Consider the following 13791-nt stretch of genomic DNA (forward strand, 5'->3'; position numbering starts at 1 on the left):
TTTCTCCAAGATGTGCTAACATTACTCTGTTAATAAATCAGAACTTTGAGGAAGGCCATGCCTCAGACTCTGATTTAATTTTTGGATGCTATTTGGAACTCTTACATTGTTCATTTTGTCTCGTAGAGATGGATATTTTATAGTTCATGAGATGAAATGGCTTCTCTGAAAGGCTGCAATTCCATTTCTATTGGAAGGCGGCAGCACAATTACTTTTTGATGTGGGGAAAATGCAGATAATCTACATCAACTATCCTACTGTCAAAAATTAACTCGTAAGAGAATGGGGCAAGGGGTGGCATCTGAGAAACAAGAAATTCTCTCCCTGAAATCTGGCCTGTTCTTTAAACTCCAAACTCTTTGGAGAGCACTAGCATCTATCTTCAACTGGTCTTCAACTGGTCTGTACTGGTCTTCCTTATTGTAACAACTAAACTATGAAACAATCTATTTTGTTGTTGCTGCTGTGATTTTTTAAAAAAATAAACATGCTGCCATACAAGCCACTTTTGTTTTGAAGAGGAAAACAGCGCTCAAAGAGACTCACCTTAAATTCTGCTCCCAACCCAGACAGGACTGTTTTCTATTGGAAGTCATCCTGTCTCTGGCTCTTTTTAGCCCAAAAAGTGCAATTTGCAGTAAGCACCACTTTCAGGAACAAAAATTTCATGCTTACAATAATATTTAAACTATGTAAAATTTACTGTACATTTAGTTTGCTATTATCAGTTTATAGAATCATAGAGCTGCAAGGAATTTTGGAGATCTTCTAGACTAACCCCCCTGCCCGAGGCTGGACATCTTATTGTATTCTGGACAAATAGCTGTTCAAACCTTTTTGAAGGCTCCCTATGATGGACAATTCACTACTCTGGGAGTGATGCTGCAATTCAGCATATTATTCCTCTGACAGAACTCCAGGGTATAATTCAATTTTATCAGGCTATGAGCTGACAAAAGCTGCCCAGAAAGTTGGAACTGAGTTTTACAGAATCAGATTGTGGGTCTACCTAATTCATCTCCTATTCTTGCCATCATTTTCCCTAGGGGTCTTGCCTGTAGCTAGCAGCAAGAGCAAACACAAATATGACAGTAAAAACAATAAAATATCAAAGTTCAAATAAAAAATTAACAATTATCAGTGACACAAAATTGGCAAAATATTTTTAAGCAGTGAAAGGAAGCATGATAGCTCCAAGGCCGGACTTAAGCAGGACTCAAAAGCCACCCACATGGGAACCAGATAAACATAGTTAGGGACAGAATATCACAGTCAGCTATTCTTCCAACTTTACTCAGCACAGAAATTGGCTAAAAAGCCATAAATGCTTCCCTAGACTATCATAATAATCAGGCAGACTCATATGGAAGCCAGCAATTTGGGCTTTAAGGGACATAAATAACACTTTGAATTAAACTGAGAAATGTAGTGTATGTTAGTGTAGTTATTTTAATAACAGAGTAACATGATCCTCAAAGACATTTCCGGTTAATGATCTGGCTACTACATTCTGCACCAATTGTAAATTTCCAGATACTTTTCAAAGCAAATTGTACACAGTGCCCATTACAATAACCCAAGCCAGGTGTATGTTAAGATATGAGCACTGTGATCAGATCAAACACCTCTGAAAAAACACAGATGCTCCCATCTAAATTGGGCACAGGTATTTCCAACTGTAGCCAGCATGTCTGAATAATACAGAACTGCCAATCTGGTGTCCTCTAGATCAGTGTTTCCCAAGTTTGGCAACTTGGAAATATCTGGACTTCAACTCCCAGAATTCCCCAGCCAGCAAATGCTGGCTGGGGAATTCTGGGAGTTGAAGTCCAAATATCTTCAAGTTGCCAAGGTTGGGAAACACTGCTCTAGATAAATGAATCATTACCTCTGATTGTGAATTGTGAGAATTGGTCCAACACATCTGGTGGATACCAGACTGGGGAAGGCTGGCAAAAGGGTTCAAGGCCAATTTACACTATAACAGATTGGATTGAGATTTCTTTATGCTCACATCTTAACTTACATCCATATATTTTCCGCAGCCAATTGCTGCTCAATGTGTCCAAAATTCAATTTAACCAGATGATTCAAATCATCAAAAAATGACAATCCTACTACTAATCCTACTACCTAGTTCTCATAGTAGGTCCAAATAAAACTATAATTAAAGGCAAAATCAATTAAAAGGCAGGTGTGCACATACCCAGCATGGAAAAAATCATGCATTTTTTAATGTCTTGCTATGCAATGGTGGTGGGCTACTACTGGTTTGACCTGGTATGGCAAACCGGTAGTGGTGGCAGCAGGAAGCTCTGCCTCTCCACCCGGACGTCATTAAAAATGCTCTGCGCAAGTGCAGAACGTTGTGCCTGCATGCCCCCACTCCCGACCTGGTAGCAAAGGTAAGTATAATTCACTACTGCTGCTATCCGTCCATGATTGACAAGTAGTAGTCAGTCATTTTCCACCCATTTATGAAAGAAGACATATAGTAAAGCTCATAACATATACGTAACTAATCACTTTGTTTTGTAAAATGTAAGTCCTCTCAAAAGAGGAAAAATAAGCCCAAACTGATCTCTCTAAAATGCATTCTAGTCACCATCCTGCAGACCTCTAGTGCTTTAAAAAAAAAAATCTCACTCCAAAGTATAAGAAAATGTAAAATTAGAATTTGATGTTAAATTTGAAATGGTTTCCCATTATTAAGCCTGTTATTAACAGTATGGTTTTTGCTTAGTGAAAAAACAGTTGTTTCATATTTATTGAGTTGTTAAATATGCTTTTAATAACCAACAAAACTTCACCTGCTGAATTATTTCCAGACATTCTGGTATTTAGAAAACCTAGCAGTTTACAGTTTATAGGTGTCACCTGTTTTAATTCTCATGCTGAAGGAGAAGAACTTTTAAATGGCCAACCATGACTTGATTATGTTCCAGATTTTGGCTATGAAATATAGTGACTTTAGCTTTTAGTAGTTTCTATTACTAATAGCTTTGATTTGCAACATGTCAACCTACATCATTCTCCAACTCAGCATAATCCTACATACAATAATTTTTTTTTCACTCTACAATATAAATAATACGTCAGAGGAAGTTTTTTTATGGAATAGGGCTGTAAACTTGTTTTATTTCTGTATATCAGCCATAAAGTGATGGTTAAGATAATCCCCAAAGGAGATGGAATTCATCTTACCTCTTCCAGTTTCTCCACACGACCCACAAGTTTCGTTGTAACAGAATGCAGTTTTAGCAAGTCTAAACCATAGAAAGCATTTTCTAGCATCTCAATGACAGCTGCAAGCTGCAAAACAGATAGTAATGCTGTGATTATGTAACAGTTATACATACCGTACTTTAGGTTTGCTTTCCATTAATTAGCACACTTTTTTTTTTAATAAATTGTTTTATTATTAAAATGAAAACATTTACATCATATAATACAACATAAGATACAATTCGAAACATAAGGACAGACAGTACAGAAAAAAAAAGAAAAAAAAGAAAAACAAAAGAAAAACCTATAGACATAACGAGTAAAAGTGTCGGCGAGTAAACGGGGGAGTTGTATTGAGAACGAAAATTGGGTCAAATTGTATATGCTCATTACCATGTTTCGAGGATTGTATCAGAAGGGTTCAATGCCAGAGTTGAAATAAACACATTGCGGAGAAGTTAACAGATAATATTAAATCTACATATCTAAATATATATAACGTCTCGTGATATTTTATGAGATAATAAAATGGTTTATACCAGATTTGTGACAGTTCGAAGTGTAGTCAAAAATCACAATCTTATAGCCTATTGTTCACGCTTTTGCTTCCTAACCAGTTATAAAAAGGGTCCCAACACTCGTTGAACGTAGCCGAGGATTCATTTCTAACTTGTGAAGTCAATTTTGACATTTCTGCACAGTATAATATTTTTTAAATTATTACTTCATTTGGGGGTACTTCTTCGTTTTTCCACCACTGCGCATATGAAAGTCTAGCTGCGGTTACTAAATGAATGATTAGGTGTACTTGGGATTTCGATAGATTTTGTCTGATTATGCCCAATAAAAAGCATTCAGGAGTTTTGTCAAGTGTTAAATTTAACATTTCATCGATCCAAATTCCGATCTTATTCCAAAATAAATTTGCTTTGGTACATTGCCACCATAAGTGGAAGTAGGTGCCCAATTCTCGTTGGCATTTCCAGCAATTTGGAGAGAGTTTGTTGTTTGATTTAGTTAGCTTGATTGGGGTAATATGCCATCGATAATACATTTTGATCAAGTTTTCTTTATAGGAAGTGGCGATAGTCAATTTATAATTCCTAGTCCAGAGTGTTTGCCACTCCTCCTCTTTAATTTCGTTTTTGAGGTCCAGGTTCCATTTCTTAACGTTAATTTTTATATTAAAGTTGTCCAAATCATTGTAAGTTAAGTAACAATAGAAATTTTTAATTAGCTTTTCTTGAGGGCCTATACATAGCTTGTCTAGAAGGGCATTTTTCCTTATCCCAGATATTTTTTTGTCTTTGTTATATTTAGATTGGATCTGGAGGTATTCCCACCATTCCACTTTTTGACCCAAATTTTCTAGTTCTAGCCTTGTTTTAATTGTTCCATTTGAGTTTAGAATGTCATTATATCTTATTATATTGTTTCTTTTATATAAATTTGGATGTACGTAGGCTTCTAACGGGGCGTACCACATGGGGGTTCCTTTATATAATTTAATTTTAATTTTTTTCCAAGTGTTGATTAGTGATTTCCTTATCAAATGGTTAGAGAAATATTTATGGGTTGTCGGTTTTTCGTCCCAGAGATAATAGTGCCACCCTAAATGGAGATCGTGGCCTTCTAAACTAAGAAGTCTAGTATTAGTTAGACTCATCCACTCTCTTGTCCATGCCAAGGAAGCGGCAATATAGTAATCCTTCCAGATTGGAAGAGCCAGTCCTCCCTCTTCTTTCTTACCTTGTAAATATTTCAGTCGAATTCGGGGGCGTTTGTTTTGCCAAATGAAATTGTTAGTTTCTTTAGTCAGATTATTAAAAAAAACCTGTTTTAATTGTATGGGGATTGTTTGAAATAAAAACAGAATTTTGGGTAATATATTCAGTTTGATGGCTGCAATCCTCCCAAGTAGGGAAAGTTGTAAGTTCCTCCATTTTGACAGGTCTGTTTGTACTTGGTCTATTAGAGTATCATAGTTGTTTGATTTTAAGCTAGACACTCTGTTTGTCAAATTGATGCCGAGGTATTTAATTTTTGTAGTTATTTGAATGTCCAATTTAGCTGATAATATATCTTTCTGTGATTGTCGCATATTTTTGGTTAGAATTTGGGTTTTGGTTTTATTTATTTTGAGGCCTGCCACTGCACCATAATCTTCCAGGACTTCTAATAATTTGGGACCTGAGTCTAAAGGATCTTCTAAAATGAATACCAGGTCGTCTGCAAAAGCTTGGAGTTTATAGGTTTCTTTCTTGCAATTTAATCCCCTTATATCTTCCTTGTCTCTAATAATTCTCATTAGTACTTCAAGGGTTAAGATAAATAATAAAGGGGAGAGTGGGCATCCTTGTCTTGTACCCTTGTAAAGAGAGATTTTTGTCGATGTGTCCCCATTGAGAATAATATAGGCTGATTGGACAGAGTAGATGGCTTTTATTGCATTTATAAATTTGGGACCAAATTCCATATATTCTAGTTGTTTAATCATGAATTTCCAGGACACATTGTCGAAAGCCTTCTGGGCATCAAGAAAAATTAGCGCCACTTGTTTTTCGTTATGAACTTCATAATACTCCAGTGTGTCTAACACAATTCTGATATTATTTTTAAGCTGTCTCCCGGGAAGAAAACCATTTTGGTCCGAATGTATAAAATGGTTTAGAAATCCTTTGATTCTATTCGCTAGGATAGAAGTGAAGATTTTATAATCGGCGTTTAAAAGAGAGATCGGGCGATAGTTAGATATGTCTGTATGGTCTGTATCTTTTTTTGGAATTAACGCTAGGTTTGCTTCTGTCCATGAAGTTGGGATTTTACCTCTATCTAAGGCCTCATTCAGTGTTTCTAACAGGGCCTTTTCCATTTCTATAGGCAGATCTTTATATAGTTCTACGGGAAGCCCATCCGGCCCTGGTGCTTTATTGTTTTTTTGATTTTTAATTGCTTCTTTTAATTCCGTGTCAGTGATCGGTTTATTTATTATGTTGACCATATCTTGTGGAACTTTAGGAAGTTTGGCCTGTTCTAAAATTTATTGCATTTTTAGCTCTTGAGTGTTATTTTGTGTAATATCGGCATACTCGTAAAGTTTGCTGTAGAAATCGCCAGCGATCTTTTTCTTCCTTTCCAGGTCGTGACATAGTTCCCCATTTTTGTTTTTAAGACAATTTATTAGATTCTTTTCTTTTTGCTTTCTGAGTTTATTGGCTAACCATTTGCTAGGTTTATTGGCATTTTCAAAATTATATTGGTTAGTTCTTTTAATTTGTTGTGCCAAATTTTGTTGATCTATTAGATTTAGTTGATGTTTGATTTGTAGCATGTTTTGTTTAATTTCTTTTTTTGGGGGAAATTTCTGGAGTTCTTCTTCTAAGGCCCTATAATCTTCCTCTAATTTAGCCGATTTCTGCTTTTTTAGCTTAAATTCTTTGGCCATATATGAAATCGCTATCCCTCTGATAACAGCTTTGGCTGTGTCCCAAACATTTTGAAGATTTGTATGATCTTTGGGGTTTTCTTGGAAGAAATAGTTCATTTCAGTTTGGAATTTTACCTTAAACTCTTCCTGAGTTAATATGGATTTTTGAAGAGACCATCTGCAACACTGTTTAGATCCTTTCCAAATTACTTTGAGTGCATTATGGTCTGAGATGTAACTGGAATCAATCTCTGTCGAATAAATTTTGGTATTAATTTCTGTTGTTACCCAAACCATATCTAATCTTGACCAAGATTGGTGCCTATCGGAATAGAAGGTATATTTTTTAAGATTGGGGTTTCTATCTCTCCAACTGTCTTTCAATTTTAGTTCTTTAATTAATTCAAAGAAAGCTTTCGGTAATGTTCTTTTCTTTTGTTTGGTCATCTTGTCATTTTTATAATCCAGTTCGGGATTAATTATACCGTTAAAATCTCCTACTAGACAGATATTGTCTGTGGAGTGCTCTTTAATTATATTTAACAGTCTTTTATAAAATCTTTCTTGGCCTTCATTCGGAGCGTAGATATTAATTAGTGTTATTGTATCTCGTTCTATATTTAATTCTAAGATTAAAATTCTGCCCTCCCTATCTTTGTATTTCAATTTAGCTTGGATGTTCGAATTGATGTAGCATATTACACCCCTTTTTTTCTCTGCGGCCAAAGATGTAAATAACTTCCCAAGTTTATTTCTTTGGAGTAGATGTTCAAATTTATGTTTAATATGGACTTCTTGCATTGCAATGATGTCGAAGTTTAATTTAGCAATTTTATTTAAAATTTGATTCCTTTTTTGGGGGGCATTCAGTCCATTTATATTAATTGTATATAACTCGATTCCCTTATTTGGTTTTTCCTGAGCCAGGTTTAGGTTATCTATATTTAGGTCTTGTTGCCCTAGTACTTCTTGTTTCCTTTGGATATCCTGTATAGCCATTATTACCTGAGGTTAAACTATCAGTGGCCTGACTTCCCTCCAAACTAAGTAGGGTCTGCTCTGTGGATGGTGGACTGGTTGGTTGGGGGTTCCTTGTTTCTTTCGTCTCTTGTCTATCGGAGGACCGATCAGTGGGGAAGTTTTTATCGTAAAATTCTTCTGCCTTTTCGACCGAATCGATTTTTAGCTTCCTGTCTTGCCAGGTCACTAGCATGCCCTCGGGGACCAGCCATCTAAAGTTTACATTGTGTCTGGTCAGTTTGGCTGACAAAAAGGTGTAGGGTCTACGTAGATCTCTGATGTGTTTTGGAACTTGTTTAAGGATTACCAATTGTCTCCCCTTGAATTCTATGGGGTCATCCCTAGCTCTGTGCAATATTTCGTCCCTAACCGATTTTTTAACGAATTTGATGTGTACTTCTTTGGGGAGGTTATAGCGTCTGGCGTAATTGGTATTTATCCGATAAACTTCATCTATTTCGTTGAGCATTGTATCCTTTTCAATGCCCAGAGCTTTTGAAAGAATATCGGCCATAGTGTCTGGTAGGTCTTCACTTTTCTCCTCCCTGAGATTTTGGAATCTAAGATATTGATTCGCTTTCTCGCTCTCTAATTGTATCACTGTATTTTCAAGTTCTCTGTTGGCAAGGACTAGTTTGTCTGTCAGGTCTTCCAATTGTTTATGGTCCTGGTCTATTTTGTCTTCTAGATCTTGAATCCTTTTATCTTGTTTAATCATTTGCTGTTCAAAAGCCTCATGCCTTTTGTCCATATTTTGCATCCTCTCTTTTAGCTCTGCTGTGTCATTTCTAACCTCACCTAGCTCTTTTTTGATATCTTGGTGGTTCTTAAGCATTAGCTCCTGCATTTGAAGGAGAGTGGCTTGAAGGTCTTTATATGAGCTAGATCTTTCTCTGGGAAGCATATCTTCCAGAGATCTCTGAGTAGAGGGACTCGGTATGGCTGAAGTTGATTGATTGGTTGGTTTCCTCCCAGAACCCACTCTGGACAAATTTGAAAGGCTTGTCATTTTTCCGATGGACCACCAACTAGCCCACTTGTATAATTGTCTTATGGTCCGATCCAGAGTTTAATTTAAATAGTATATACTGCTGGACTTTTAGTTGTTATAGAAGCGAGAGGGCGGTTCCAGATAAATCTATCAAAAGGCCCTAGTACAAATAGCAATGGAAAGTTATAACCAGTTAAAAGAGGTAGAAGGAGAGAAAGTGAATAAGAAAGTAATAAGATAGGTTAATTTCAGTTGTTTTATATGAATATAGATTATAAGAGTGGTTCTTCTTTCTAGTGAAAGAGAAAAAGGAAGGGAAGAAGAGGCGAAGGGACAGGATCAAGCCGGTTTTATATTGATTACTTATATATATTGTATAGATTATTAAGAGAATAAGGCCTAGACTTGATTGAATTTAGTTTCTGAAAAAAAAAAATTATCTCTTACAAAATACCCAAAGAAAATCACTAGATAGAATAATACATATAAACTTAATCAGAATAATATAATGCGTAAATCTTATCTAATATTCCTTTTGTTAAACTATGATAACTTTGTACTTAATATATATATATCCAAAGAGAGAATCACTTAAGGGGTTAGTATTATAATCAAATAGCCTATAAGGAAATCAATGAGTTAATGGACTCCTAACAGATTATTCTATACATGGGGAGCTTAAATTCAGTTAATATGTACAGTAATAGTTAAATGGTACACTAGATAGTTAGTTAGATGATTAATTCATTAAAATAAGTACAATAAGTTCAATAAATTTTAAATATCAGTTAATATATACAGTGATTATTTAGGTGATACACTTGGTAGCAGTTAGTATCCTATTATAGTACGTATAGTAATTATTAAGGGCAGAAAATTCTTTAAAGTAAGTACAGTGAATTTTTTTAATTAATCAATATATTAAGTATAAATTTAATATAAATTGTAAGATTATAAATTATAAGTTATGAGTTATAGAACGGTTATTGAACAATATAGATACCTTGTATTAGTTATCAAATATAGTCAGGTGGATAGCAATACGTTAGATTGGTTAGGTAAGTAAAGAGTTAATTGAATATGGTCGAAATTAGCTTGCTCAATCCAAAGATCATCTATCACAGCTGTGAATTGGGGTTGATCCGGTCCTGTTGCAATCCTGAAGCTTCACAAAATCAGTCTGGGTTGTGTGGGGGGTTGTGAAGCAATTCCTTCCTTGCTGCCAGCTTCCCTGAGTTAAAAATTGAGGCCAGACTGTGACTCGGCAACAAAGGGGAAGATCGAAGCAGAAACAGGAACCAGGAAGTAGCTAAGTCACGCTGATGAATCGGAGCCTCTAGATGGGTTTAGAAATAAAGAAATAAAGGAAGACAAAACGGGAGCTCTTCTAAGACGATAGGGAATCCCTCTGGGACGTCAGATCTTCATACTGTGTTGTAAAAGCTTTTTATGGTGTTAATAAACGAAGAAGACTGTCGGAGATTGTTAAGACCCAAAAACGCTAGGTCGCCGCCGGCCGGAAAGAGGGAGATGACAGATCCTCTTTCTCCTTCTCTTGTCAGAGCTATTAGGATATTAAGCTCAAAAGACGCTGCCCAAAAGAGGGGAAAAGAAAGTTCTCCGGTTATAAATCTCCAGTACGATCGCAGACTGGTATGTTGAGAGTCAACTCCACCGTTTCGTTCGCCTCCGCTAGTCGCCGAATAGTAATGACCAGCTGGGAGCTCTCTAGGCCGCCATGTTGCTCCTAGCTTACAGGCACTCACTCGTAGAGGGGTTTGAACGCTCCGTCGATCGGGCTGCCGCCACAGAATCAAACTAGCGTCACCCCCAATCCGTCAGACCCCTGATCGCAGGATCTGTGGCCCTCGGGGGCCAAAGAGAACCTATAAAAACGGAGGTGTTTAACGGAGCCCCGCTCCACACCGTCCGTTCAGCTCCGCCGCTGGCTCCGCCCCCCCATCATTCTCCATTAATTAGCACACTTTGCATACAAAGTATTTCATACTGTTTTTATGTTGTTAGCTGGAGTTGGGCGGTATAGAAATATTGTTAAACATTACACATGAAACAATTTTGATGAAAGCTATAAATATAATAGCTCAACTGTGACAGTTACAGAACAAGTAATCATAATTTAATATAACCTGTTGCAGTGGATCTGAGGATCTAAGTAACTGGTACACTAAACACCAGTAAAGAAGCAATAGTATTTATTTCAATGTCTTTAGGGGTAATATGATCCATAACATTGCTTTTCACATAGAATATTTCTATCCATTATCTACCACAGCACCACACTGCTGCTACTGCTTCAGTGCTACTGCACTGCCACAGTCAGTCATGGTCACACGATCATCCTTTCCAAAGCTGGCTGCCAGTTTTCCATAAGCAGGGTTTTTGCTTGTGGAAGATGACAGGGAGCATTGGCAATGGAGAAGGTTTGCAAATTGCTTAGGTAAGTCTTCTCCATAACTCTTCAGCCCTTCATTTGCATTGTGCCAGCTACTCATGTTTCCCAGCGCACTCTGCCTGATCTGTGCTGCACCTTTCACATACTCCTTTCCAGACCATATTGCAAGCCTGAATGCCTTCCCTGATTCACATGCCATGAACCCCATGCACCTTTCTTGACCCACACTGCAACCCCATGTCCCTTCCCTGACCTGTGTGGGACCCCTTACACATCACCTTGAGCCCTCCCTGACCTGCACAGCATCTCTTGCACATTCCCGCAAAAACTTTCCAACCTGCATTGCACCTGCAAAGCCTCCACACACATGGTTTTATGCACTTATAAAAATAGAGAGGAGTACATTTCTGTGGTTTTGGGTTTTTTAAATAAATACTTGATCTACTTGATCACCCTATGAGAGAGAGAGAGACTAGATCAAAGACTGACTCCATAGGAATTCTAGATGTATAAATTATTGACATGCCATATTTTTTGGAGTATTAGACACATCTTTTTACCCCAAAGTGGGTGAAAACCTGGATGTGTCTTATACACCGAACATAACCCCACCCATCCACCCCCACTGTTTGGTCTCTGCCTGCCAGCAATTTACCTCCTTGCAGCAAACAGTAGCAGAGCCTGCTTAGCAAAAGCCACTGATTATTTACCTCCCGACACTCACTGATTGAAGTTGCAGGCAAGCCCACCTGCTAAAATGAAAGTGAAATTAAAGCTGCAGGGAGGCAAAGTGCTGGAGGGATCAGACTGTGCTGAAACTGGCTGTTTGCTTTTTGCTGCAAGGAGGTGAGTAAACAATTATAAATGCCTATAGAATGTTCAAATTATTAGACTTATTAAGTTGTTCTAGACAACTTAACAAAATGAAGAAGCTTTTTAAAATAAATGCTTGATCTGAAGAGGCCCAGTGCTATTGTATCTTCCTTTAAATAGCAGAGAATATTTTCAGAAAGCCACATCAATTTTAAAGATCTGTAAAAGTATAAGTATAATCTGAAATGTAACAGTGTCCTGTTGCAGTATATCAAGCTATGTTGGGATAGGATTTTTATTAATCTGGAATTCTAGCATAGAAAAATATATATATACTCTGTGTGACCCTGATTCATAAACCCAGGACAAGGAGAGGCCGTAAACCTAATCTGCATCCCTGGGAATGCAGGGGCTCAGAATAAACATCTCAAAAGCTTTACAACTCAGGACAGGACATTATAGGATCAAAGGGGGGAAGTTTCATTGCCTGAAGCAAACAAACTATCAAAGGACAATTAAGAGGGATTAGCCAGAAGAAACCTTCAAAAGAAACTAGGTGTGAATTAACATCTGCTTTTTAGGAAATCCCAAAAAGATCGTTCCTTGATATGCATGGGAAAGGAAGAAACTCAAAGATACGTTTGAAGCTATGTATCATTTTGACATGTATATGTAATCATACCCCATTTCCTTATGTTCCTAAATAAATAGAAGCGCATGGCTCTACACCATGTCACTTCACCCAGAGAGAGAATGTGTCCAGTTTCTACTTTCTAGGATTCGCGTTCGTGAGTGACCCCACTGGCTTGCCTTGCTCTCTGTCCCTTTTGAAGGCATTGCTTTCATTAGGACTCAGCGGCGTCACAAGTGGTGGAGAATGCGGGCAGGTTTATCCTGTTACCTCGGCGTGCCGATGCGATCGTCACGTGCCTGAGACTCTCATCGCTTATCTGCGCATTCCGTCGTTCGTCAGGAAAGGAACGGACGATTCTCGTAAGTATGGGAGTGGTTTTGTCTAGGAAAAGGGACCTTCATGTAAAGGAACTTGGGCAAATTCTCAGAGCTTTTGAATCTAAATTAAGAAAAAACTTTCTTTTCCCTACTAAACGTGAGTTACGCCAACTCTTAACTTATGTCTGGAAACATTGTCCCTCTTATCCTCCTCACGGCTCATTAAAGCCTGCCGTTTGGATTAAGATAGGTACGTATCTTTACCAGGAACCTTGTGCTCCTGCAAAAATTCTTCTAACTTGGAAGGCTGTCCTTGCTGCCCTCCGCTTTCACAACTTTGATCCCCCCCCTCCTTCCAACCTCTCTATTGCTCATCCCACCAAGCCTTCGGCACCCCCCCCATCTTATTCCCCCTCCCTCATCGACCCCTGCCTTCCTCAATCCATGCCCCCCCCCCAGATCCCGTGCCTATGCCTTCTCAGGATTTTTCTGCTCCTATACTTACACCTTCCCAGGAAAATCCTGCTTCTGCTTACTTCACCTCCCCTCTTTGCTCGGATCCTTCTTCTGGCAGTGCGGTTGCACAAGGGCTTGCTTCCGCCCTGACTGACCCATCTCTTTCTCCAGAAGATCTTGAAACTATTTCCCAATTCCCTGTTGATTTTGGGGGTAATGCCCCGCATTATAGGGCCATTCCCTATAAGGTCTTGAAGAACTTAAAAGAAGCTATCAATGATTATGGTCTTACCTCTGCCTATTGCCAGGCTGTTTTAAAAAATCTTACTGCAATTTATCACCTTCTTCCTATGGATTGGAAGACATTTGCAGAGGCATGTCTAACATCCACTCAATTTGTAATTTGGAAGTCTCTCTTCTACCAAAAATGTGAGGAAAAACATGCCCAAAATGGGCAATTCCCACTGGACCAGTTTAAAGGGGAAGGTGCGTTC

The 13791-nt window shown here is 37.9% G+C and overlaps 1 protein-coding gene across 3 annotated transcripts in view; it reads right to left on the bottom strand.

Moving 5' to 3' along the window:
* The window catches only part of OLFML2B (olfactomedin like 2B), a 47981-nt gene that overhangs the window by 16021 nt on the left and 18169 nt on the right, over window positions 1–13791 (bottom strand). For 2 of the 3 annotated variants that reach the window (XM_070746756.1, XM_070746755.1), the window contains exon 3: window positions 3206–3313. In XM_070746756.1, the coding sequence (XP_070602857.1) occupies window positions 3206–3313 (108 nt within the window). Of the gene's footprint in view, window positions 1–3205; window positions 3314–9667; window positions 9683–13791 lie in introns of those variants that run through there. The other variant, XM_070746757.1, reaches the window with a different exon arrangement.

This window comes from Erythrolamprus reginae, chromosome 3 (genome assembly GCF_031021105.1).
Source record: "Erythrolamprus reginae isolate rEryReg1 chromosome 3, rEryReg1.hap1, whole genome shotgun sequence".
Classification (NCBI taxonomy): domain Eukaryota; kingdom Metazoa; phylum Chordata; class Lepidosauria; order Squamata; family Dipsadidae; genus Erythrolamprus; species Erythrolamprus reginae.